Source organism: Scophthalmus maximus, chromosome 14 (assembly GCF_022379125.1).
Source record: "Scophthalmus maximus strain ysfricsl-2021 chromosome 14, ASM2237912v1, whole genome shotgun sequence".
Classification (NCBI taxonomy): domain Eukaryota; kingdom Metazoa; phylum Chordata; class Actinopteri; order Pleuronectiformes; family Scophthalmidae; genus Scophthalmus; species Scophthalmus maximus.
The window spans coordinates 9410934-9436107 of NC_061528.1; the positions used below are offsets into that span (position 1 = coordinate 9410934).

Sequence of the window (25174 nt, forward strand, 5' to 3'; positions counted from 1 at the left end):
AAGGTGTAATAATTTGTTTCTGATATGGTTTCCCCACACACACAAAAAAATTGTAGAATTCAAACATCCAAGTGAAGTAGCAATAAGCAAAACACATTTTTAGTTGAGATCGACTTTATGAATAATATCCAAAAGCCAGCGCTCTCACTGTGACATTAGATTGAGGACAATTTGTCGTGCTTGATACCCTCAGGTCCGCCGCATTCGTCATCTTCCTCGTGTCCATCTCGGTAGTTGGAACACAGTGAAGCCAAAAATAGGCCGTTTTCTGTTTTTCTCTTGGCATGCCCTCTCAATGGGAAAATGTGGCAGCTCGGTGGATCGATGCTTAGAATTGCTGCCTCGCAGCAAGAAAGTTTTGCAGTCTTTGGTTTCCTCCACGTCTGTGATTTTGTCTTTTCTCTATTTACTCCAGTTTCCAGCCACCATGGTGTGCAGGTCAATAAAATGCTATTAGGTGTGGCTGTGTGATTGTCCGTGTTTGTTAGCGTTGAAACAGACCAGTGATCTGCCTGGGGTTTGTCTCCGGGTCCAGTCAATACACGGGCGCCTGTCTTGTATGGTAAATGGCGACTGTGAAACAGTGATATCACTCATATTCTCTACTCACTTTTATTTTTAGGGTGCTCTATGTATCCATACTGTTAGAAGATGGATAACATTGAGTAAAACTAAATATCCCTGCTCACAATCCTTTTTTCTTTTTTTTTCATCCGTTGCCATGTTCAGTAGGAAACACTGTGTAAAACATCCTTTTGTGTGGTTTGTAAAGTCAGTTGTCAGGAGAAAGAAAAGGCACAACCACTCCTTTCCCAAAATCTTGACCCTGCCATTATATTTCTTCAGTCCAGGAACATGTCAAGCCACTGACATTCTTGTTTTGGATACAGATTAATGGAAGTTAAGTGGGCATATCCACAGCCCCATTCTCCGAGTCGTTGCAATGGATGTGCTTGCCTCTTGCCCAGGGTATGCAATTATGGAGATTCCACGGATTCTAACATAACTCTCTCTCAGACCACATCAAAATAAATAGTCTCGAAGTGCATATGTGGCATGATCCTTCAAGGCATTGTTTGAGGGTGAATGTAACAATGGGCCCTGGGTTAGAAGTGGATACATATTTGACTGTTGAAATGAAAGCCTGACAAAATCTAAAATACCTTTAAATGTAAATCACGCTTTCTGCACCGCCTGTTTCGGCATTCAAACACCAGTGTTCTGAGTAGTTTTGTGTGAAACCCAAACTCCACTGATTTATCACCGGATGTGGAAAACAAACACTAAGTGAAAAGGCTTGTTAGTAACCACATGATTTACAGGGAGGTCACAGACCTATTTTTGAAACACTGATCACTTCACTAATTCAATTTAACACCAACAGACACTAGTCGTGCCGCGTGCGGTGTTTGAACACAAAATAGCAAAAATCATCAAGAGCTTCCCAAAGCAGACATGAAGTTATGTTTACCACTGTGTTTACTGTTGTCTGCTAAAACAGAAAGTACCTTCCATTTTGAAGCATGATATTCTGCTGTGCTTACAAAGCTGCGGCAGGACAACACATGCAGATATTCTTCATTTTACAATGGCCTGAAACCTGAATGCACTAGTGTGTGCACGGTTTGTTCCCACACAGCTGTGGTAGTACAGTGTGTTCTGTTTGTTTGTCTTTTCCAGCATTGAACATTGTGTCTCAAAAGAATAAACATGCTTGGGTTTATTTTCTGGTTGCCTGTTGGGGAGACAGTTGAATGCCAAGAGATCCTGTGAATTCTCTCCCGTGTCCTGGTGAATATACCTGTGGGAACGAGGGATTCTTTCTCCTTTAGCATATTTTATACGCATGGCACAGGAAAGAATGTTCCTTCATTTTCGGTTAGTGAAATAATATTGTTAGGAAACAATTGGGCTGAACACTTGACTTCGAAAAAAGCCAGTCCACAATTTCCAACAAGTTCCAGTACAGCCAGGATGGGCGCGTTTGCAACACACGGGGGCCCGTCTCTCAGGTCTCCCTCATGACTTGTTATTGTGATATAGCCATGAGTGAAGTGGAAGGTCCACCTGTTTTGGCGTTAGCGAAATGCAGTCGGGCACTTCCAAGCTTTCTGTGACATTTTGTCTCACTCCTCGGTGGCAATTTGGTGTGACTACACACACACAAAAAGTGGTTCCTTGGTATAAATTGGTATTTTGGCTCCAGCGCTCTGAGCAACTTTCTGAATCCCATGCTTTTGACTCCAGTAAATGGCTGGAGTCGCCATTTGCTTCTTTTATTTCTTTAGCTTCTTAAACTTCGACTTATGGAAGAGAAGGAGAAAAACGACTTTCAGTCATGTTGCTTGGTTCCGTCGCGGTTTCTTTCATTGTGTCTTTCCTTTGTCGAGTCTTTACGTGCCTGTACTCATGTCGGTTTTGTTTTCTGTTTGTGTTGGTGTCTTGCACAGCTTACCGTTTTTTCTTGTCCCGAACTCTTTCATTCGACATGGAAGCCAAAATATTGCCACACCCATGGTTCCAATTCAAGCAAAGCCTTTTTCTGTCTGAATACGAGCGTTGTCCACATGACACATCACAGTGTGCATGCTTGTCATGTGAAGGGGGGGGGGGGAGGACCCCATAGGTCATTATTACAAGCAGCTTATTACAACCCATAGTAAAAAAAAAATTTTTAGGTGACTTCTAAAGGCTGGAGGAGGAAGTCAGGTGATGTGGCACCTAAAGCAACAAAGTCGGTGTTTGGAGAAGTATGATGGATGAATGGGTCCACAAAACACACATGTCTTTTTACAGAGGAGACATCCTGTTTGTTTCCCATGTAAAACTGACAAGTCATCATTGTTTTTTTTTTGTTTTTTTTTATCCTTGACCATCCCGCAACCTTAACCACATATTTATGATTATTGTAACCATGACGACAGAGGTCCTCTAACCCTTAAGGAAGTACTTATTTTAACCGATACCGCAATCTTTTCCTGATCCTGACCAAGTCGATTTTCTGCCTGGTCATGACTAAACACAGGTCTTCTCCACAACCTCAACCTCTTGTTTATTATTGTCACCATGACATCGAAGGTCAGGAACACCCTGGGTACACCTGATGTTGGTGGACTCCTAGAGATCATAACAACAACAAGTCTGGTATGCCTGGTATGCTTCTATTGGTCACATCCCTGGGAATAGAGAAAAGCGTCTTTACTATACTGAAACCAGCTTAAAGTGTCCAATAACCACCAATCGCCACATCCAACAAATCGGGTTAATTTGCAGGGGAAGCACTGAAACGTCTTGTCTTTTGAGAAACAGAAACAAACTGTGTGTTAAATTAATGGGAGGTAGAGCTCCTCTTCATCACACATCCATCACTTTAGGTCAGGAGGCATAATTCAATAATGCATCAGGCATCAAGAATTGATCTTTCAGATGTAGAGTACAGAAAAGCTTCGCCACCGTGGTCCTGTAGTGGAATTGAGAAATCAAGCCAAACGGTGCAACAACCACAAAATACCTCTTCCACAGTCCACTGTTGTCAATCACAAGGAAACAGCTGTAATGTTATCAAAGAGACGAGGAGATGTAGAAGTGATCAATTTATTCTCTGAGACCGTTTCAGAACAATTTGAATGCCAACCATGTTCCTGTGTAGTGTAAAAAAAAAGGGTAACACTGCCAAAACGTGAGTTCCTGATTCCTGACCCCCCACATTTGACATCTTTCAACATTTCCAAATGCCTACTCCAAAATGGTTCATAATAAACTTCATAAAGAATGACTGCAGTTTGTATCACAGGGTGACTTCATGGGTCAGATCTGTCCCATAGTTCTAAGAGGAACATTTAAGAAGGCTCCCTGGAATCAGCTTACAGAAAAAAAGTTCTACACAAAAAAGACAAAATTATATATATATATATATAAACTCAAAGTAATCTTTAAAAACAGCTCTCAGTTAATCACAAGATTGATCACATGAGGAATTGCCAGTAAGCATTAAACATAAGACTGTTCTTTTTTAATTATAAATTATAATATTTAATCAGTGATCTTTTACCCTGCTTAAGCTCATATGATTTTATTGTTATTGTGTTTTCTTTGAAATCGCAAGTAGTGGATTAAGTTAAATTAAAAGGGATGAATTATACTCAACTGGGGAATATGGACACAAAATCAAAATGGAAAATCGTTGCAGCAGCATCAGAGAAAATATGCAGAGAAAAAGATGCAAGAAATTACAATGTTGACAAAATCAGTGGCAACTTCGCTCTTGTTATTTGCACCAAGGAGTAAAGTAATTATTTAATTAATCCTCTTTAAACATCTCAGCATTCTACATTTTGATGAATATGGCACCAGGGTTTCGTCATATCATCTTGGCCTCAACTCCAGTGATGTAGTAAGAACGACAAGGCTGCAATTATCATTTAAATGCTGTAAATGCAGTTTGAATACAGTACAGGATGTCAACTATGATGAATTATATATGGTCGACTGTGATCCTGCTGTTTTTTATTTTCTCGGTTTTAAGCCAGAATAGAAAAAAAAAATAAAAAATTTGCATCCTATTTCAAAAAGGTGGGGTTTTTTTGGAGGTTTTTTTAAATTCAAATTTGATGACAACATGTGGGGTTATGAACAATTTTGAATAGAATCACATTTTAAGCAAATCTAGTAAATCTGGTATTTTTTAACATGTTTTTAACAAAGATAGACAGTGTCAGATGTTTTTGGAGCTGTAGATGATTTGATGTATTTGTGGTTGTTCTGGGAGTTTTGTAGATTTTCTACAACAGAAAATTTGCCTGAGGTATGTTGAAAATAATATTTAGCAATAGCTGAGTTGAAATGGTTCAGATTTGTAACTTTTGTGACATAATCCCCTCAATTTGAGGATTTTATGTTTCAAAGTCCAAGTCGAGCAGCAGCCACAATGCTGAGAGTAGACCCGTTCCATACATCGTCCCTCCTTCCTCAGCAACTAATGCTGGTGCCATAAAGGCGCTGCTACTTTTCATTTCTGTCAATGTATTAATGAGGCACATTGGCCCCATTACACTCTGGGCTGCCTGCCTCTCGGGGGAACAAGGGCAGCAGGGAGAGACCAGGCCTGCCAATGATTGCTCTGTTCTCCACAGAGCATAGCTTCCCTTTAATCATCTCCCCTTTTCAAACTTCTCCTGTTGTAGCCGTGGGCAAATCACAAGCGCACCCTCGCCACTCTTTCATCAATATTCTGTCATTTTTTTCCCCTCACAGCGGGATCATTGTGTGATAAATTTTGCTCGCCATGATAAACCATATCACCTAACTGTGTAGTTATCATGGGACTGAGTTAATGGTTGGAGGCATATTGAGGGCCACAGAATATGACCTACAGTTTACTGCACATTGATAGTATGTAAATATAACGCGAGCTACACAACATGCAGAGATTTTTCAAAAGACCTTATGATGTGGTGTGAAATATGGATAAAAATTTAAATAGTAAGAGGCTAAGTTGACCTCTACATTTGTTTTGACTTCTGAGTTATGATGATGGCACCACATTTTCATGGTTAAGAGATAGAATACTCCTGCTATTTTTGTTTCAAAATGTTATGTTTATTTTTGACTAATATTACTTTTCAGTATTATTATTTACTGACCAAAGACACCAAAGTTGTTGGTTTGTAATTATGCATCTCTTCTGACAATGCCGTTTCTGCTATTTTTGGAACAAGCGTTTCTTTTTTTTCATGTTTTTCAAGGTGTATAGAAATTCACCGTCACATTATATTAATGATGAATACTTTTTCCAACAACGGTTATGAAGACTGATGAAAGTTGACAATAGAGTTATGCCTTCAGGGTGCCATAGAGCTGAATAATTTAATTCAGTATTCTACTTCCTTTCACTGAAGTATGGAATCAAAGCCATATTTGACAACACATTCTGACAGTATGGCAGCAAATCAAATATAATGTATCGTGCGATTACATCAACACACTGTACCGTGATACTTTGGGAAAGTGGTTTTGAATCTTAAAGCATGTGTTACCTTGATAAGTAATGAATAGGTATTACTTTTGTTTATTGTTACTGTAGTGGATCTCACAGCATTTCTGCTTTTGAAACCCAGGCAGAAAAAAAAAAGAATGCAAACTAATAGCCAGTTTTGAATAGCAGTAGAATTTCACTTGATATCAAGTATCTATTCCCAGACAGCATTGAAATCACAATCTCATTTGTCACCGGCGACATTGCTGTCACCAGGAGATGTTAGAAAGATGTATGCACTGCCCCGGCTGAGTTTTTTTTTTCGAGATGTCCGCCGTGAATTCTGCTGTAATATTCTGCCGTGGCAGATTTATGCCGGGACATAATCAGTTGTAATCAAGGGAAACAAGGAGGGTGTCTTCGGCTGAGAGTGTACAAAAGTGCAACGGCCCACGGAGTAACGCCAAGAACGGGTTTATAATGAACACGTGGCATGTGGCCCAGCAGTGGAGGACAGAAACCAGCATTGCACTGTCACACCAAACCACGTGCCGCTTGCAAGTGGTTTGGTGCGCTGTTGTCTGACCATGATTTGCCGTGGTGCACCATTCCCCTCCGTGTGAGAACTCCGACACACACAGCTGACTGTCTCTCTAGTCTCGTCTGTTGTGAAGTCACAGACGGGAAACACAGTTGATGGATATTGACTGGATGAAAAACGGCCCGCATCTATATGCACCCAGGTAGTTACCTGCTCTGAGCAACACCGCCAGTCACCTTCTCAGACAAGGGCAAAGGGGACATGACAGAGTGGAGACAACCGCTACTCAAAATATTATCACAGAGGAAATTTACTTGGTGTGCTCCCGACTAGCCAGTATATTCTGCGCTACCCATTTTTTAATATGCTGAAAGTGCTTAGGAGCCAGATGGCAGGTCTTGGTTAGAGGAAATCTGCTGTTCATGGACAGACCTGAACCAACGAGGGGTTCTTTATGACGTGTTAGACACCAGATTAAATAGCCATGTCCGGGGATATACACCCTCAGGGCCTCTGCCCCCTGATACTCGACACTGTGGCAGTTGAATCTTTGGCTGCGTTGCCGCTCTCAGACTTGGACAGGGGTGTGTATTAGTTTTGAGGATTGGCTCGGTCAACAATATAACTCGGAGGAAGAATGTGATGAAGAGGCAGAGTTATTCCTACTGCGGCCTTCCTGCTTGTGAGAAACTATTCGGTCAGTCCCCAAAGTGGTCTCTGGTCAGGGAGAGACTCGCGGCACGGCCGAGGTCTCGGTATGAGCAGGGCTGACTCCCTGACCTCTGTAATTGAGATGCAGGGAGAATACTGCCTTTCGTATCAAATGAAAAACTATTTTAACGCAGACAGAAGGAGCAGTTGCCAGGGAAAATAAGTGGATCGAGGAGTTGTCCGCTCCTTGTGGCCTTGTGGTGAGACCTGCTGCCGAGTCTATCATTAGCTTGAACATGCACTAATTTAGCTCAGACTTGCACCAGAGGCATGATCTCTGTGTCGAGCAGCAATCACACCCCCAGATAGGTGCTTGACATATGATGATTGTTATCAGATTTTGCAGCTTACAGAACAGCCGCTGTACAGTCACTGTATTTCAGCTCTGGCAGCGCCGTGAGCATCATTTCTGTATTTTTGAGAGTAAAAAGTTAGAGAGGCAGTCCGGCCACATGCTGTACAGTATTACTTTTTTTAGCTTTATTTTTTATTTTTTGAACCTTCTTTTCTCATTGAAAGGCAGAGAGCACACGGGGCATCAACCCACAGCCAGATAAGAGCTCAGGCCACTGACATCGTGCTGTTGCCAGTAGTGTGACTGCAGCTTCAAAGCCAGCGACACGTCGGCTTTTGATCTGAGAATGGGCGAGGGCATCAGAAAACCACTGGTCAAAGTGCAGGCCGCTCACATTTCTGTGCCGAGCTGAAAGGCGGACGCGCGACTGCCACCCCGTTAACATGCGGACACGACCTCCCGTGTAAACACACAGGAACATGACAGAGGGTAAATATTATATTGAGCGTCAGCAAGCGCACAGATTTTTAATCCTGCGAACACCAGTCCATGTTCTTGGAAATAATAATTCCTTGTAAACATCTCTTCATGTTTGTTCATTCAAACAAGCCACTAAAATGAGAACAAAGATAAGATTATGTTTGGATCATGACAAGCTAAGCCATGTGAGCTGGAAGACGTTACAGGCTACTATAACGCACTGTTTACTGCTGAATTAATCTCCTGTATTGTGGTTTAGTGCTGTTTGGTAAATGTCCCCTTTTTCCTTTTCCTGAGGCATAACTACACAATCATGTCCTACAATTCATTTAGTTTTGGTTCTCAAGAAATGTTAAGTGAAGACACTGTGAAAGGGTAAGCATACGATGTATATCTCTGTGGGAAGAGAGAGGCTTTATTCACAAAGCTCATTGAAATGGGAGTCTGGGCCATAAGATCATGGGTCAGCAAGCCATGAAACCTTCACTTTCACTTAAGACTGAGGTAACGGGGAGAGAAAGGCCAAAGAGAGATGAGACGAGAGTAATAGTGAGGAGTCAGAGAGAGAGAAAGAAAGAGAGAAACACAATGAAGTAATATATGGTTGTTGAGAAGAAGCAGGGAGAAGGAGGGCAGAAAGGAAAAAAAACTCAAGAGGAAAGGAGAGAGCACCTTACTGCAGCTTTCCTTCGTCAAGGTCTTCAATTGATGATGCATGATCAAGAATACTCTATCTGCCTGTCGATGCCACGTTAAAGCATCTTTAAAGCATCTTTAAAGCATGCGTGGCGATAGTCGCTACTCCTTAATCGTTATCGTCATCAGATCCCAAGGAAAAACACACAATGAATTAATCCTGTGATCATCACGAAAACCTTTAATTAAACTAGTTTATTTTAACTAATTTGATTAAACTGTATAGTTGTCTTTAGTCTTTTTACAAGTGAGTTCAGTATATTGTGGAGGGTTTGAGACAGATGCTGTAGATATGTACTTCAGCTGAACCAGTGAAACCTTTGGCCCCTCAAAATCTGAAACTTTATTCTAACGTTAGCTCCTTAATGTGAATATCTAGCCGTACGAAGTCTGGGCCAACTGTATTTTTCTCTTTTATAACGAATATAAATAGACAAAACCTTTCACTTTTGAAATATCTGCCTAACTGTGAGACCGAGAATCTTCACAGCCCCTGACGCGAAGCAGAATATTCTAGTTCTTTCTTGAGCCTATGTAGACACACATTTTGTAGTGTAAGGCACATTATATACATCTTGCCTTTAAGAAACATAGAATATAGATGATGTGATACATAAGACATAAGTGCAAAGATACAAGGCCAAGCACAGCCCTGTAGGATGAGCCTTCATCACACCGCTCCATACACAACACTGATGTCACAGAAAATACATAATGCAATTACAGTACAGTACAATATTGATGTGATTAATTACATTGCTGTTACAATGGAATTAAATAAAAAGAAAGAAAGAAAAATCTGTGTGATAAGGTGGGTTGAGGGTAGAATGATCTAATTATATCCAGCGAGAAAACCAAAGCTCTCTTTTTTTCCGTAATGCTTTTAGCCTCCCTATTTAACTGTAACTCTATGATCGTTTAATAAATGGTTTGTAATCTCTGTAGTGTTTGTATGCTACATATAGATGCTATATAGAAAGCATGTATGAGTGAGTTGTGTTTTTTTCCACATTCCAAATTCAAAACACATGAACACACCAAAGTCGGAACGATGACCCCCCAACCTGGAGAAATGGGGTTGTAATATTCATTTGTAATATTTAAAACCTTAGTCCATGTCCGGGGAAGAGTGCATTCAGTAAAAACATCTGTGCAATAAATGCACACAAAAGGAAATTTCTGTTTCCCAAACGTTGGCTGGTAATATTTTATAAATTGTTTGAGCTCACAAGTTATTGAAGTGCTCTGAAGGAAACATTCTACTATAAATGATCATGGCATCCAGTTATTGCATCTGTCAACCGCCTTGTACCAAGAACTAATAGCAGTTATTATTATTATTATTTACTGTCAGGACATAATCTGAATATTGTGTAATATCCTGATATGAGGCTGTGTGTGCGTGGGCGGGGTCCATCATGATTTCTAACTAGCATATCAACATTGTCAGTAATAGGAAATGGATTTCTATTATAATTATGATATTTGCTCTGCACACATTCACACTCATAGTCGTACTGTAACAAGCTTTTCCTTCATATACTTCAACAAATTTGGGAGTTTGTTTCCATGGCAAGTACTTGTTCTCTGTGAAACCACATGGAAACTCATGTGCACATTTGGTTTGATGTGAAAGAAGCATTAATGGCAAACATAATTGGTTTATATTTGAAGTGTACTCATTTCCTTTCTGCATTTTAGTTCCAGCTGCTGTCGTCTGCCCTCTTTCTCAAAGACATAGTGCCATCTAGTGTGCATTGCAGCTGATGCATGCCGGGACTGCTTGTTGCGGTCATATTATTTATTTATGGGCATTGCGCAGTGAAGTGAGGGGCAGACTTTTCCCAGATGCATATTTATTATTTTGGGAAAAGGCTTGACCTTTTCCTCTTTTTTACTCCTTTGAAGCATCAGACATCAGACATTTGAGGTTCATCGAGTTATTTTTTTTTGTTCTTTTCTCAATAGTAAGTCTAATGCTACTGCCAATACTATAAGCACGTTGTGGCTTGAAGTGTCAATATTGCACATTGCAAACATTTACCTTATGACAATGTGAGTTTGTCATTCCCAGTGTAGTTCAGCCGTTTCCACCGGCCCGGTTTTGCTGGCAGACCCTGAGAAAAACTGTGAATCTCTCACTTGTTAAACTAAACTTAATGTCTGAGGTTTAGTCAAACATTGCCAGTCAGTCTCTTGCATTGAGTGCAGCCTTGACCCTCGGGGCAGTATCAGAGCTGCTGAAGTGCTTCGGCATCAGTGTGACAGGATTAACACATCAAAAGCACTCTCGGGGGCCTACAGCAGCGTCACACACTCAGTACAGCACCTTTCATGTTCTGCTCAGGTTCACTACAATTTCACGTAAGCCAACAGCAAGTCAGACGGAAAAAGATAATGGGTCAACCTGCTGCTATCAGGCTTTCCCCTCAGCTTCAGTGAAATATGTCAAATTCTGTGTGTTTGATGAAAGATTGCAGGTCAACGGACTCAAGTCAGGAAGCGATATCTGACTGTGTCACATGGCCGGGATGCAAAGGATCATTTGAGTCTGACATTCAAGCTGAAATTATTGCTGTGAGCCTGCGTGGTCTTACTTTCCATGATGCAAACCTTCATATTCAAAAAGGATGGAAAATGAAATCCATTTTTTATATATATAAATCAGGGGTTAAGATGTTTCGGGGTTTAATCCTATGATTTACAAACCCTGGGTGAATATGAAAAGATTAATTCACAAATGAACTACATCACTAGTTAGGACACGCTAAATTCAACCTAACCATTTTTCATGTACTTTATATCGGAAACATCAGGGATTTCTTCCTTTACCTGCCTTTTCTTTCAGATGCCTTTACAAGGATATATGGTAATTAGAAAATAATGTTTTATAGGCTTCAAGGGCTGAAGAATAAATAAAGGAATGGATTTGTGTGGGAGCTTTGATTTTAATATTTAAAATTGAAAGGCAATGATCCTACCTTTTGTGATTTTGTAATGTCTAATCAAACACACTTTTAGACAATACGATAATTATCATCTTAAATATAACCTTAAGGGAGTATTTTCTCTCAGTGCCCACATTTCTTGTGTTACAGTATGTTCTGTATCAGCTGTAAGGCTGCAGCTGCTACACAGACTTGATTTGTTTTTTTGTTTTTGTCCCTCCTCCCATGTAATGACCCCTGTCCTTGCCTAGGTGGTTGACATAAAAGAGAAACTGAAACTGTCCAAGAAATTTTGGTCCAACCTGCCTGAGGCGATGTGCGTGGAGGACAGAGTGACCGCTGGAAATGCCAGTGATGAGGAGTGCTGGAACGGACACGCCAAGGGCAGGTAAGGGCGCCAGGGCCCCGGGGCCCCGGGGCCCTGGGCTGATGCAGGCTAGCACCAAAGATTGTTAAGCATTCCAAAGTCTGTTCAGCTGTTAATCAGTCTAATCCTAGAATTAAGAACCAGATTATTTACTTTCACTGTGTTAAACTTAGCCGTGCAGGAGCTTGGCATACTTTGACTCTCGGCAACTAAAGAAACGTGATGTGGTCTCTCAAGTAGTCAAGAATTGGTAATATCCCTCCAAGTATAATTTACTTCATGCTATTTTTTAATTTTTTGTTTGTGTCACTATTGAACTGTTTTAATTATTCTTTTATAATGTGCTACCAGCATGGTGTATTCTCTTGTAATCTGACTTAATTGTCAAGGCAAATATTTGCACAAGAGCTTCAAATGCCTACAGCCCATTAATCTCTGTCAACTGTGTGATCCCAAGATGTTCAGCATTTAAATGATTGAAATAAAGATTACAACTAATACTTTAAGACTTTATTTTGCTATTATATTGGTCAACTCCTGCATTTTCTGTGCTCAAAAAGAAACTGCAACAAAAATCAAATGTAACCTCCACAGTGACCTGGGCTTAGGGGAAACAATAGTTGTTGTGTTGGACGGTTTGTGGAATGCCCTCACGTGATGGCCTGCTGCTTACACATCAAACAAGAATGCAGGCAGCTGACAGGTTTTCCCTGGAGAAAAAGCTCCCATGTATGTCAGAACATGAGAAGATCAAATGTTTATTTCCCCAAAACTGCCTTTCCTGGAAGAGGAAATGTTAAGTGAGACCCACATCTCATAACAACAGACACATGTCTGTCCTCTGCGCTCCGCCCTTAACCTCTCTGTGGTCATACTTCTTAGACACAAGAATTCATTCAGTTCAGAGAACTCCTATGAGACAGTTGTGTAGCATCATCAATATTTACTCACGAGCAATTCAACTTATTTACTTAATTTGTTGTATTTTTTTATTTTTTTTTAAAACTACAAGGTACTTCCCTGAAGTCCAAAAGGATGGACTGACCAACCAGGTGAATAACCCCGAGGTGGTCGTGGACATCACGCGCCCCGACACCTTCATCCGCCAGCAGATCATGGCTCTGAGGGTGATGACCAACAAACTGAAAAATGCCTACAACGGCAACGATATCTACTTCCAAGACTCAAGTAAGCTTTTGTCACACGTGACAACATGCAAGTTTTTTAATTTTTTTCTTAAGGCAGGAATTTTATTTTTAGTCTCCCCATCTCTTCTTGGTCACGTTCATACTCCAGCTTGTCACTCATCTTGACAAAACTGATAAAGACAGTTATTTGGAGGTAGCACATTAAATGTGCAGTATTCTCCAAGATTTAAATATACTCAAAGACTACCCACGATCTCATAAAAAGATATAGTTCAAATGACTTGACCATACACACAGACTTGTATAATTTTTTTCATCTATTTTTTTTTTTTGTTAAACCATGAACCAGTTTCCGTAGCCCTTTTGTGCAGCTGACCCCAAATTGACCCAAACACTGAATTGATATCACCTATTATTTTTATATATTATAGTTACAGCAGTATTAGCATTAATTTGGTGTCTACTTAATGTAGTCTCTTTAAGCTCACTTTTGGGTCACTACCTCCTCTTTAGAAAAATGAAAACCCACACATGCACATGATCATTTAATCCCCTATTAATATTAATTAAAAAAAATGCTTTAGCTTTAAACTAACGGTTTTAGGTTTGTACAATAGGGGCTGAATTGTCGACTAATGTGACTATTTCAGTGATGTGCATCTGGCTTATGTTTTGTCATGGTGTCGCAGGTGATGAGGGCAGTGGCTCAGGCAGTGGCAGCGGTTGCACAGAAGTCTGCCCCACAGACATGGACAGTGCTGCCACCGAAGCCCCAGTGGTGAAAGCCGACCGGAGCGGGCCCGTGGGTGACTCTGGCCCGCTCCATGCCCCCTCTGTAGCCCTGCCAACCATGCTGGCCTTGTCAGCCCTGGCACTCCACCGACAATGGAGATAATGCTGGAGGAATGGGCCAAACATGGACAGCAAGATCTTTTTTGTTGTTTTCCCCTTTCTTGCAGTTTTTTGTAATCAGGCAGATTGGAGCTACAGTCAAGCAGACAGTATTCGGGCTGCCAGCCTCGAGGCTAAAGGAGTCTGCTCTGAAATGAGAGCGGTCATGCATCATGATTTCCCACTTTCCCAAAGATCATGCAGTGCCATCCTTAGACTTGATATTTTATGGCATCACTTCCCCCATCTAAAACTGATGGTGCCCCATTCAACAAACTCTGCTTCAGAGATTGATTTGAAAAAAAAAAAAAGTATTTTCTTGCACATATGGCAGGTATACAGTATGTAGGTAATGTGGAAAAAAAAATAACACGCACTTTTGATTGTTTCGATTTTTTTGAATGCGAAAATTGTTTGTGTGTTGAAAAATGTTGAGAATGTGGTTAATTGATGCACCTAAAAGAGGCACAGTAACTTTCATAGATGTTTAGTATTATATTTTAAAAATTAAAGAAAGTATAATGATCAAAATGACGTACAAATTCAGGAACATGTGGTTTCCACCAAAAAATTTGATTGAATCTTTGTTCCACTGTCATCAACTCATGTGCCAATTATTGCTTTTTAGGAGGAGTGATTGAATATTCACCAACACTGTCATGTTTCCATGAGCATCATGTCTGCTTCATCCTATGTTTTACAATAACCACGGCATTTGGCAAGATTGTACGTGCAATTAGTCATGGGCTCTGTCATGTGTCTGCTCTGCTCTCAGCTCTCCATGAAACAGTTCAACAGCTGCCTTGTGCTACAACCCACATTATTTTAAAAGGGATACAACTGACATTGTTTATGTACTCATTTGCCTTGCAACAAATTTATTATCTGCAAAATCTTTCATACTATGATGGTTTCTCAGGCTTGGCTTCGGGAGTAGACAGAATTATTGTGGAGCTGTTTCAGAGAAGGTGCCGCCAGTATAATAGTGATGCTGGTTCTGTAGTGTTGTTGGGTACATGTCCTTGTGTGAAATCAATTAATTCATAACAGTGTGTGCGTAACAATTTAAAACCCCCACTTATGAACCGCATTATGATTGGTTAATAATGTATTTCTGTTTTATATCAGTAGGGGTTTCCTCTAAGTGACTGTTTACACAGTGTGCTTCAACCTAGCCACGGTAAAGTATCAGTGACCTGCACCTCCTCACAGTAATGAAATACACATATCAAGATCTTAAAAACGTGTTTGAAAATACTAGTTATGGAAAATAATGTCTATGAAAACCACATAAATACAATACAGAATCACCATCACCGAACAAGGTGTATGTACAGCTGTAATATCTATATTAATTTACACTTATTGGGGCCCTAATGGTTTTAATGTTTAAAATGTTAGATAAATTCTGAAATTACGTACACAGCAACAAAACAAGTGTGTTAGCCACTTTTGTGTACGTGATGCAATAGCCGAAGGGTGTATAATTGCTGCACCACCTTGGATAAGATAGTCGTTAAATTATGCATTGTAGCAACACAACTAAAATACGCTCACAGAGTTATAAAAAGTCAAGTTGTAAAATGAAACAATTTCCAGAAAAATTATCATTACCACAGTTATGCAAAAGTTGGGGGTGTTATTAAGTGAGGAAGTAGCAAACAGCACACAGTGGCCACTAGAAATGCAAAGAAAGGGTCCCTAAATTTATCTGCAAAGCTTGAGTGGTTATGTCTGCAGCACAGACAGGCTTGAAGCCGACCACAGTCACCTGTGAAATGAGAATATGTGGAGACTGGACAGGGCTGAACGCTCCAGTGAAGCTCCTCAGTAGAGCGTACTTACAGAGAATGTGAGAGGCCTGGCACTGCTGAGGGGGGGGGGCGGACAAAACCAGCCCGTATGTACGTCCACTGTTCTCTGAGAGCCCGTCAGCTCCATAACCACCAGGCCAGCTAAGCTTACATATCCTGCCTACATACCCTTTGCAAAAGTATATCAATGAATATTTGTTTTTAGCTTTTCTTTTCATTGCATTTACGTCCCGCACTTGCATCCACATTGCAGGAGCAAAAATATAGAGAAAATATGTCAAATGTGTCATTTGAGAGGATTCTTTAGTATGGATTTTGACTTTACAGGATGCCCTTTTTATGTTTTGTATCATTGAACTTTTAATGGTAATATTTTTGCAATAAAAACATTGAAAATGGTTGTCTGGTCAGACAAGTTATCTGAAAAATAGAATTGGAAGGAAACAATATAAATCAGAATTATTATTTTTATTTTACTATCGATACATTGCAGTATGAATTCACCTCTGAATGAAAAAAAGGTTTGTTTGGAGTGTGAATATAAAGAGGAACTAGATGAACAAATATGCCTTATTGTTTTCCAGTGCAATTACGATGAACGCATTTGTGTTTTGTTACTGTTGAGAATAAATATTTATTAAAAACATTCCAATAGATTTGTACTTGTGGCGACTGTTGAAAAGAAAAGAAAAATGTGTTGAAGGCACGTATAGAAATAAAGTTTCACATTTTGCTGAGCTGGCAAAAAAGATAGTTCTCAAAGACAATATATGTTTATTTTCAATTAGTTTCATTTGAAATGTTATTGTATCAATATGTTTCAGTGGATAGCACAATTCACATTATTATTCATGTGTGTCTAAATATCTAAAATGTACAAGTGGCATTCATTTAAAAGATTAACATTAATCTTTTGCGTCCGAATTGGGCTTACAGGACATTGAAGATGGGCTGCTCCATCTTTCCTACGTATGTATGAGTACTGAAGTGCATTTCAGAACAACAGGTGAAATCTAGGCTTCCTCTGTGTACTTTCTATTTGTGAAGTCTGCTCTTATCAGAGGTTCAAAGCCGCGGTTTCTTTGTTGACGCAGGTAGAGCACGAAGATAAGGAGGAGCGCCAGGAGACCGACGAAGACTCCCCCAAGAGTGGAGCCCAGCACAAACACAGTCGCCCCTCCGTCTGCATCTGTGAAGATGAAGTACAGGTGGACGTAAAACAACCTTGTTTGTCATGAAAATGTCATTCAATATGTTCACACTTTCTGTTTTAAGTATTTGAAGACACTGAACTGCCCGAGAGCAGAGGATTGTTGCATGTGCGCGCTCTTGTGCTTGACAACAAATGTGCAAAAGCAAAATGATTATGGTATTTTGTGCATTGATATGCATTCACAAGACTTGAGTTTCTGCTCTATATTGACTATTTCTTTTATATATATATTGAGATTAGTTGGACTTCTGTTGGACTGTTACAAGCTGTAGTTTTGTCTGAGGTCAGATAGAAGGACTCAATCTTGTCCAACTCTCGACAAGAAAATCCAAATGTCCCAAATTCGCTGAATGCCGTGCCATTCCTTCACACCCATCCTTTCAACACGTGCTCACCATCTAGGGCAATGGCGTAGGAATATCCCAGCTGTTCAGATGCGACATAGAACTCCTCGTTGGTGATCGGAGGGAAGAAAGGAACCATGTTGTAGTCCCTGTTGTGCCCGATGGGGGCCATCTCATCTGGGAAGGTGGCGTTGGATGGGTCGATCCTCCGCATCCACTCGTCAAAAATGGCATCAGTAAAAGCGTGGAGCACCTGCGAGGTCAAACAAACAGGAAGACCACAGGATTGTTTTTTTTAAAAACGACAACTCTGCTGGGCCATTTCACCGTGAAACCGTGAGCGCAGCCTCTGACCAGAAAGATGGGGTCGTTGGCTGCAGAGTGGGACAAAGAGCTGGTTCCGTTGAGGAAGGAGTGGACGAGGTTGTGAAGGTTGTCGACGGACTCGTCCAGTTCGCCAGTTGGTTTGTCGTACCCTTCGAGAGCATTTCTGTGAGTGACAAGACACGGTTATGTTTAGTTGACAAATCTTCCTGCTGACAACATCAGACATCAGGCGAGGGAGCGGGCATGAATGAAAACTTTTTTATTGATGCCAAAGAGTATAATTATACCTGAAACTAAAGGACGAGTTGGTGAAATAGGGAGGGCTGTCGAAGTCCCTGATCCCAAGGCAGCTTCTGACATCGTTCATCGTAGGCAGAGACATGTTACTTTGCTCCATAATCCCTCTCTGAATGAAACCCTCGCTGGTGCCGTTACAAAGAGTCACCAGGCGATTGTAGTCGTCCAAACTGAAAGGGAAAATATTTCAAATGTTAAAATGCTCCACTGAAAACACATTCATTTCCATCCTGTATATTTCTTCACAATCTGACTGGTAAATGTGGGGTTCTTTCTCTCTTTTGTCCCTGCCTTTGACATTTTGTGCTGACCTGTTGCACACCACCCCCCATCTGGAGAACCTGGACTGGTTACTGATGAGCGAGGGGTTGTCAGGGTGTCGGGCCCCCAGCATAGAGTCGGTACACACATCACACTCACTCTGCCCTGTGGCAAAGTTCCAGTAGGGGATCGCGAAGTTCTCATTGCCAGTCAGTCTCTGCAGGGAACAGACACATTTTATATTGATATTAGATTGCATAAATAACAGAAATGCTTATTTTCATCAGAAACATCTTGAGGTAATGTACAGCAGCAGTACATATTACTACAAAACCTGCGATGTTCTCTTTGAACACGGTGTCTTTGTATGATCTCTCTCTTTCTCATCTATCATCTGTCTCTCCCTCTCTTTTTTAAAGCTTTTTAGATCAAAAAAAGAATCTGCAAGGAAACTAAAAGGCTACAAATCACATTTCTTAATCTGATTATTGAGGCAGTGATTCACATTAAATTAAATGTGGGGAGTCTGTGATTGATTTGTGCTTTAAGGAATGAAATCATTCAAATGGTTTGGATTTATAAACCAATAGTAATGAATACACTAAAACAACATTTAAGAGCTGAAGAGAAGGTTTTATAAACTTCTCTATGTAGCTCTCAGCAAAATACCTCCAAGATATTTGAAATTCATTTACAAAAGACAGTATTATAACATTAACCAAATTTAGGATTTACGATTAACTGAAAAGGTAATTATCATATTAAAAATGTATAACACAATGAAAATGTGATTAAAAAAACATTAAGTGAAGAATTTAATATAAATCTTTAATAAAGATTTTATTTAAATATTGAATATATATAAAGATTTTCTTCATATTCCAAACCCACTTGGATACTCCAAACTGTTTAATAACCATTATTATGCCAAAAATAAATGCAATAGATGAATAGAAAATAAATCAGTTTTTCTTTTTCACTGAATATTACTCGTACCTGCAGCTCTCTCTCTAAGCTCAGAATGTGATACCTGTGCCAGGTAATGAAGGCCGGACCTTTGTGTGAGAAGTCAATGGCTTTGAACGGGCGACCGGGACCTGCAGGGAAAGTTAGGTGTTTCATTCAGATTAAACAAACGACTTATGGGTTTTCATGAAAAAATTATAAGGCACAATCCAGCCATTAAAAATGAAAACACAACCTACTATACCTCGTACATTCCTTTGTTATCCTCCTTGTTAAAGGCTATAGAAATATGGATTAAACGGGGATCTATAAACTAACATATTCCTATTTGATATAACTAGTTCTAATGGTTTCATGTCAAGAAATGTGAGCATGCTCACTTACCAAGAAGAGTGTCTCGCACTGAGTAGTAGTGTTGCCATACAAAGAAGTCGTAGATGGAAATGTTGGCAATCTGTGGCTCGGTTCCATTCGGTCCCAGGAGTCCCAGCCAGTGCTGGGTGGCAATAATGTAGTCCGGGTGGATGGTGGTCTTGGCCAGTTCCAGAGCGTTCAGGAACTCCTGGAGCTCCTCGGGTGTCAGGGAGTGGATGTCCTTCCGCACCACAGTAGCTTTCCTCTGGTCACAGTTGGGTCCGGTCCAGCCAAATTTGCACTGGCCACAGTCATAACCTGCGAAGTTACCTGCAACACAGAGGGCACACTAAATGTCAATGGACAGGAAATATCATGTTGTTCTCTCCTTTAGCTGCTCAAAGGATTGACACTTTGATAAAACTGGAGACGCTAACCGGTGCATCTGCAGGTCTGATTGAAGAATTTGGTCGGCCACCTCTCCCTGTCGTCGACATTCCTCAGTCTGTACGGTCCTCCCCAGGGCTTGCTGTCGACTCGGACTGCAGAGCAGCTCCCTCTCCCTGACAGGGAGCCGCAGACATCGGCAGGATCTGGACCCAGAGCAGGGCAGCACTGCTTGGACAGGATCCCCTCCACCGTGCAGCACACTCGAGGAAACTGAGCCTCCGCCTGCTCCGGCCAGAGGAGTAAGCAAAGAAGACCGAGACCCAAGATGTTCGCCATATTTCACCTGTTTCTTCTCTCCGGTCGACGGTGACCAATCAGTTTGCAGATCAATTTTTCAGCAGGTCCACTGTAAATTAGTCTCCACAGAAGAGCGTATGATTGCACTCTGATGTGGAGTGTATCATCACCGTCAACATTAGTGGAAACAACACTTAGACCCAAATCATGTTGTGTTCCAGTTGGTTGCATGCACATTAGAGAGCCTAAAATTTTTCCTCTGGCTTTTGTAGAGCTGGGGGGATTAAGTCATTAGTCTTGTGATGATCACCTGACAGAGTTGTGAGCTGCATTAGAGCTGGGTGTGCGCCTGTGCTGCCTAAAGGGATTGTTACGTTGTTGCATGGCTAGTTTGTACAAAAGAAACACCAAATTGCTGGCCATGTTGTAAATTACGAGCTATGTAAGCTTCCTTTACCATTGATTAACTTTTCACCCGCTTCTCAGCTGACACCCTCCGCTGTGCATGTCCGGTGGGAAGAGAAGAAAGAAGGAATTGTAGGACTTGACGTTCGACTTACACTCTTATTATCTTTCACACTTTCACACTCAATCTTGTTTATTGACTAATTTAGCATTAACTAACCTCATATATGAAATCTCCAAAGATTAGTTTTAGGAATTCTTTGAAATATGATGAGCCACATCTTTTACTTAGACAAAAGTAGAAATACAACAGTATAGAAATAATATGTCACATGTTAAAATCCTCCTTACAAACGTTTTCATCTACTTAAACGTACAAAAATGCTAGCATCAAAATGGTCAAAAGTACCTTACTATGCATAATAACCTTTTTCTCAGAATATTTAGTATATATTATACTTAGATAATAATTATTTTTGTGTTATTGTGTACATCACTTTAATGTTGCAGCAGGTAATGGTGGGACGGATTTTAACTGATGAAACTGTGGGTAACGTGGGGAATTTTCCTATAACATAGTAATCTTAACCTTTTTTACCTGTAATATTACATCATCATTAATTTGTCGATTATACTTTGTCAATCTGATATTTAACTAGTTACTAAAGTTATCAAATACATATAGTAGAGTGATAAGTATATAGCAAGAGTAAATAGCAGTTAAGTAGCAGAAAATGGAAATACTCAATACTCGTGGTTATTTTCTCCAAACTATAAAGCAAGTTTATCTACTGTGACGAAATAAACACATTTCTAAAACAGAATACTTATTCTAATTTGAAATCCTGGACACTGAGCCATCTGTAATTTCTCCCTGAGCAGAGAGGCTCGCGGATCTGTCAAATCTCAGCAGTCGGCAGTTCTAATTACCACATCGTCTCTGGTCTGTGGTACTCTGCGAGTGAGAGGGAGACAGTGACGCAGAAGGACATTGAAAGAGAGATTGATCCTAGTAAACAATAATTACGGTTGGGGAGAGTGTATTGTGTGTTGTGTTATCTGTGCATTTTGTTGAATGTGTGGTTGTATACAGTCAGGTGCTGCCCTTTCTCAGAGGCAGGAACCCACAAAAGACACTTCAGATTAAAGTGATGCGTGGGTCCAGTTTAACCCTCCTGATGCATTCCAGAGGCCAGACATGTGACCGGTGACTGTTAAGCTACATGAAATGTTTTAAGATGAAAGGGGGACTGTGCATCCGCTTACACTGAAGAGAACACCATTGTTTTTCAAAGTTACTGGCTACTTTTCCTATTGAAGCTAAACATTCGCAAGTGCAGCATCATTACCGACACAAAATCAAATAAGATCAAGTCAATTGATGTATTTTCTGTCCAAAGTGAATTTACTCTCAAAACACCATCCTTCAACAAATTTTGTGATTGTTAATATCGTTTATTCGGTCCGAACTGTAAATTTCTGTAAAACTGTAAAGTGATAGATTCAAAATTACTGTACAAGTCAAAAGACACGAGTGTGTGCCGGGAGCAGACATAAACATGGCCCTGTGAGAAAAACATGTCATGTGTGACCAGTGAGTCCTTTACACAACAGGCCGTGTGAGGTTCAATGCACTCAACGGGATTAGTGAGCAGAATGCCTGGAAGTCAAATGGAATGTCTCTGTAAAAACAATCGCACATTTATTTCATTAAAGAAGTCTGCGGGCATGTAAGTGAGAGACAAATTAATGACAAAACCACTCATTTCAATGTTGTTCAACACAGTCATGGCTTGTCTTCGGAAGGAAAATTTGATGTTCTGCATCAACAACAAAAAAGCGTAACCCATTTTGAAGCAGCATGTAAACTTAAATCAAATCCAACATGAGATACGATCAAGTGCCATGAAGTGAAAAACATACCTGTTTACACATGCGGTACGTTTTTGTGTGTGCTACACAGTGATTTTTTTTCCCTTTAAGATCATGTCTTTGAAGATTTACTCAGTATGTTTTAAATAGTAACACGCTTAACACAGATTAGGTAGTTGAGGCTGTTATTCTTTTTACTATAAAGATACTCTAAAACAGATTTGTTAATAAATTAGAGGACTAAAACCTGGATTATGAAGATTTATATAAGCACTTGGCAACTCGTCTCTTTGTAATAGAATGGAAATGGTAAAAGCACAAACATCAATGTATCCCTGAATGCTCTGACTATAATTAAATAGTATCTTTCAGATATTTTTGATTCTGTCAGTTGAACTACCTTTGACCCAAAACTGACTTCTTCCACTTGAATAAATAAACACAATCCATTTTTCCCACTGAAACACAGGATGGTGCCAGAGAGCCATGGAGAAAGTCCGTATAATGGCATGCAAGACGTACAGTAGTCTGTGAGAGTCAAAAATATTTAAAATAAAATGGTGTGCTATTTAAAAAAAAACTAAAAAAACTGGAACCTTTCTTGTGATCCGTTTCAGAAAATCAAATTGTCAGAATGAGATTAATGCCGATATAGTTCCACTGCCCTAAAATATGATTATGTCTTGAGGAGATGCCATGGAAATATAATTATAATACAAAAACAAGGGAGTTGCAAGATGGAATTTGGATTTGCATATCGCTTAGTAGTTATTCACTGTTGTTCTTTTCAGACGGGGTTCGCTTCTCAGGTTCAACAGAAGGATGTGCATAATAGTCCGTAATGCATCTTTGAAGTATATGTAAATAGTCTTTCAACATAGATGGAGGTGAAATCCACCCATTACCATGTGGATGGAGAAATGCACCCATCTCCTTGGCAGCCTTGTGAATATTACACCTAACACCTATCCCACTTTGCATAAGTTTTATAGGTTTATGTGTTGGATAAATAATAGAAGGCCTTTCAAATTTTTAATTCAGACCACTTCAGGTACATTTACAGAGAGCGGAGCTCAGTGTCCCGGAAACTTGTGAAAACCAACTCATTTAAATGTTTTTCGCTTGTTTGTATTTTGTGTTTCATCAATGACACGTAATGTGAGGAGCCACTCAACTCCTCCTCCACGGCTTTTGTGCATTTCTCTCCCAACCTTAAGTATTTCTGTTCTTCTGCAAATGCACATATGCTTCAACGATGAAAGAGGATTGGACAGCAGGTTACATGAACCTCAACGCGGCCCGGTCATTTCTTGCACGGGTACCCACGAATACGAAATACTGCAAATTATCGTTAATCAACAGATAAGATGAAATCAAAATGATCAATTTTGAAAATTAAAAGCTCCCAGGAGTTTTGAAATATAGCACAGATCATATGATCACTTACACACACACACACACACACACTCACATACATGACAGCTATAAAACTAATTAATTTATTAAATATCTCTAACCAATGTTTGTACATTTTCTAATATTTCATCTTTAATTGTATTCTAAGAAGTCCTGGCTTGCCTAGCTCTTAAGAATGTGTCCAAATCCACAACCCTCTCCTCTCATCAATATTGCTCTATAAGAAAATATAATTCTTTGTCTGGCCATCTCGTCTTCCTCTTCTCATATCCCCAAACAATATTTGTCCCACAAAAGCCACGAATGCCTTTTCTGGTGTCTCATTTATATTTCCTACAGTTTTTCCTGATATGATGTTGATGTTTCTAGTTGTGGCAATTCTGAAGGATGACTTTTTTTCCCCCGTTTTGTGCATGAAGAAATATCACAAATGCCAAAAAGCAGACCTGAATGACATGCAAACATTAGCAGTAGTTGTAGTAGTGTTTCTCCTTTATATTGAACATTACAGTGTATATACAAGTCCGGGAGATGGAGTGCCACTGTGTGAGGGGCGGTGCAGTAGCTGTAGACAGTAGCAGGGGGCAGTGTTGCTGTTCCTGGTGGCTGTGGTTCAGTGCAATGACTGGCCCTTTGCTGTTTGCATTTCCTTCAGGATGCTCCACCAAATATGCCATGAAATAGTGTTGGATTGGACATCTTTGTACTTTAACTGTCACCATTTCAAATCTCAACCATGCCGAGCGGTGACTGACAGTATATACAGTGGACTGGGTGGTATGGGGCCTTGTGAAATGAGTAGCCTGTATGGAGTTTTAATCCTCTTTAAGACTCCTATCCATCTCCAAATTAATATCTAGGGGCCACATATGCCTCTGCACTAGTTTGTACTTGTGTAGCCCACTTCTCCAGCAAACTGATCAGATTATTCACTGGAAAATAAGATTAATAGGCCTAGTTATGCTTTAAAACGCTTCAGATCAATTATTTGGTAGATTCCAATGATAAACTCATTACACTATACTCCCAGTTCAAGGACAAGCAGCATGAAGAGTCATGTTGTAGATTATCACCATTAAAGGTCAACATGCGTTAAAATTGACGATGAAGATGCTATCCACTTTCCTCGGCATGGAGTGCACAGTATATGTGAAAACCTATGATGCT

The 25174-nt window shown here is 40.1% G+C and overlaps 2 protein-coding genes across 2 annotated transcripts in view; one reads left to right on the forward strand and one right to left on the reverse strand.

The window, feature by feature from the left end:
• The window catches only part of LOC118282783 (glypican-6), a 66530-nt gene extending 50267 nt beyond the window's left edge, over window positions 1-16263 (forward strand). The window contains exons 7-9 of the mRNA XM_035604180.2: window positions 11897-12033; window positions 13025-13200; window positions 13850-16263. Of these exons, the coding sequence (XP_035460073.1) occupies window positions 11897-12033; window positions 13025-13200; window positions 13850-14055 (519 nt within the window). The 3' untranslated portion in view covers window positions 14056-16263. The remainder of the gene's footprint in view (window positions 1-11896; window positions 12034-13024; window positions 13201-13849) is intronic.
• Window positions 16264-16416: 153 nt separating this feature from the next.
• On the reverse strand, window positions 16417-20556 carry dct (dopachrome tautomerase). Its single transcript, XM_035604181.2, has 8 exons — window positions 20065-20556; window positions 19658-19957; window positions 19304-19404; window positions 18358-18524; window positions 18037-18216; window positions 17777-17912; window positions 17474-17675; window positions 16417-17054 (listed from the first exon to the last, which is right to left on the reverse strand). The coding sequence occupies exons 1-8, from the start codon at window positions 20351-20353 to the stop codon at window positions 16879-16881; spliced, it is 1551 nt and encodes a 516-aa protein (XP_035460074.1). The 5' UTR covers window positions 20354-20556; the 3' UTR covers window positions 16417-16878.
• Between the last annotated feature and the right edge of the window lie 4618 nt (window positions 20557-25174).

What these genes read in the sequence shown, in the direction of transcription:
- dct (XM_035604181.2), bottom strand. Translation starts at nt 20,353, where the DNA reads ATGGCGAACATCTTGGGTCTCGGTCTTCTTTGCTTACTCCTCTGGCCG. An exon ending in TCAGACCTGCAGATGCACCG is followed by an intron (nt 19,958 to 20,064) that starts GTTAGCGTCTCC and finishes TCTGTGTTGCAG; the next exon opens with GTAACTTCGCAGGTTATGAC. An exon ending in AGTGCGAGACACTCTTCTTG is followed by an intron (nt 19,405 to 19,657) that starts GTAAGTGAGCAT and finishes CTTTCCCTGCAG; the next exon opens with GTCCCGGTCGCCCGTTCAAA.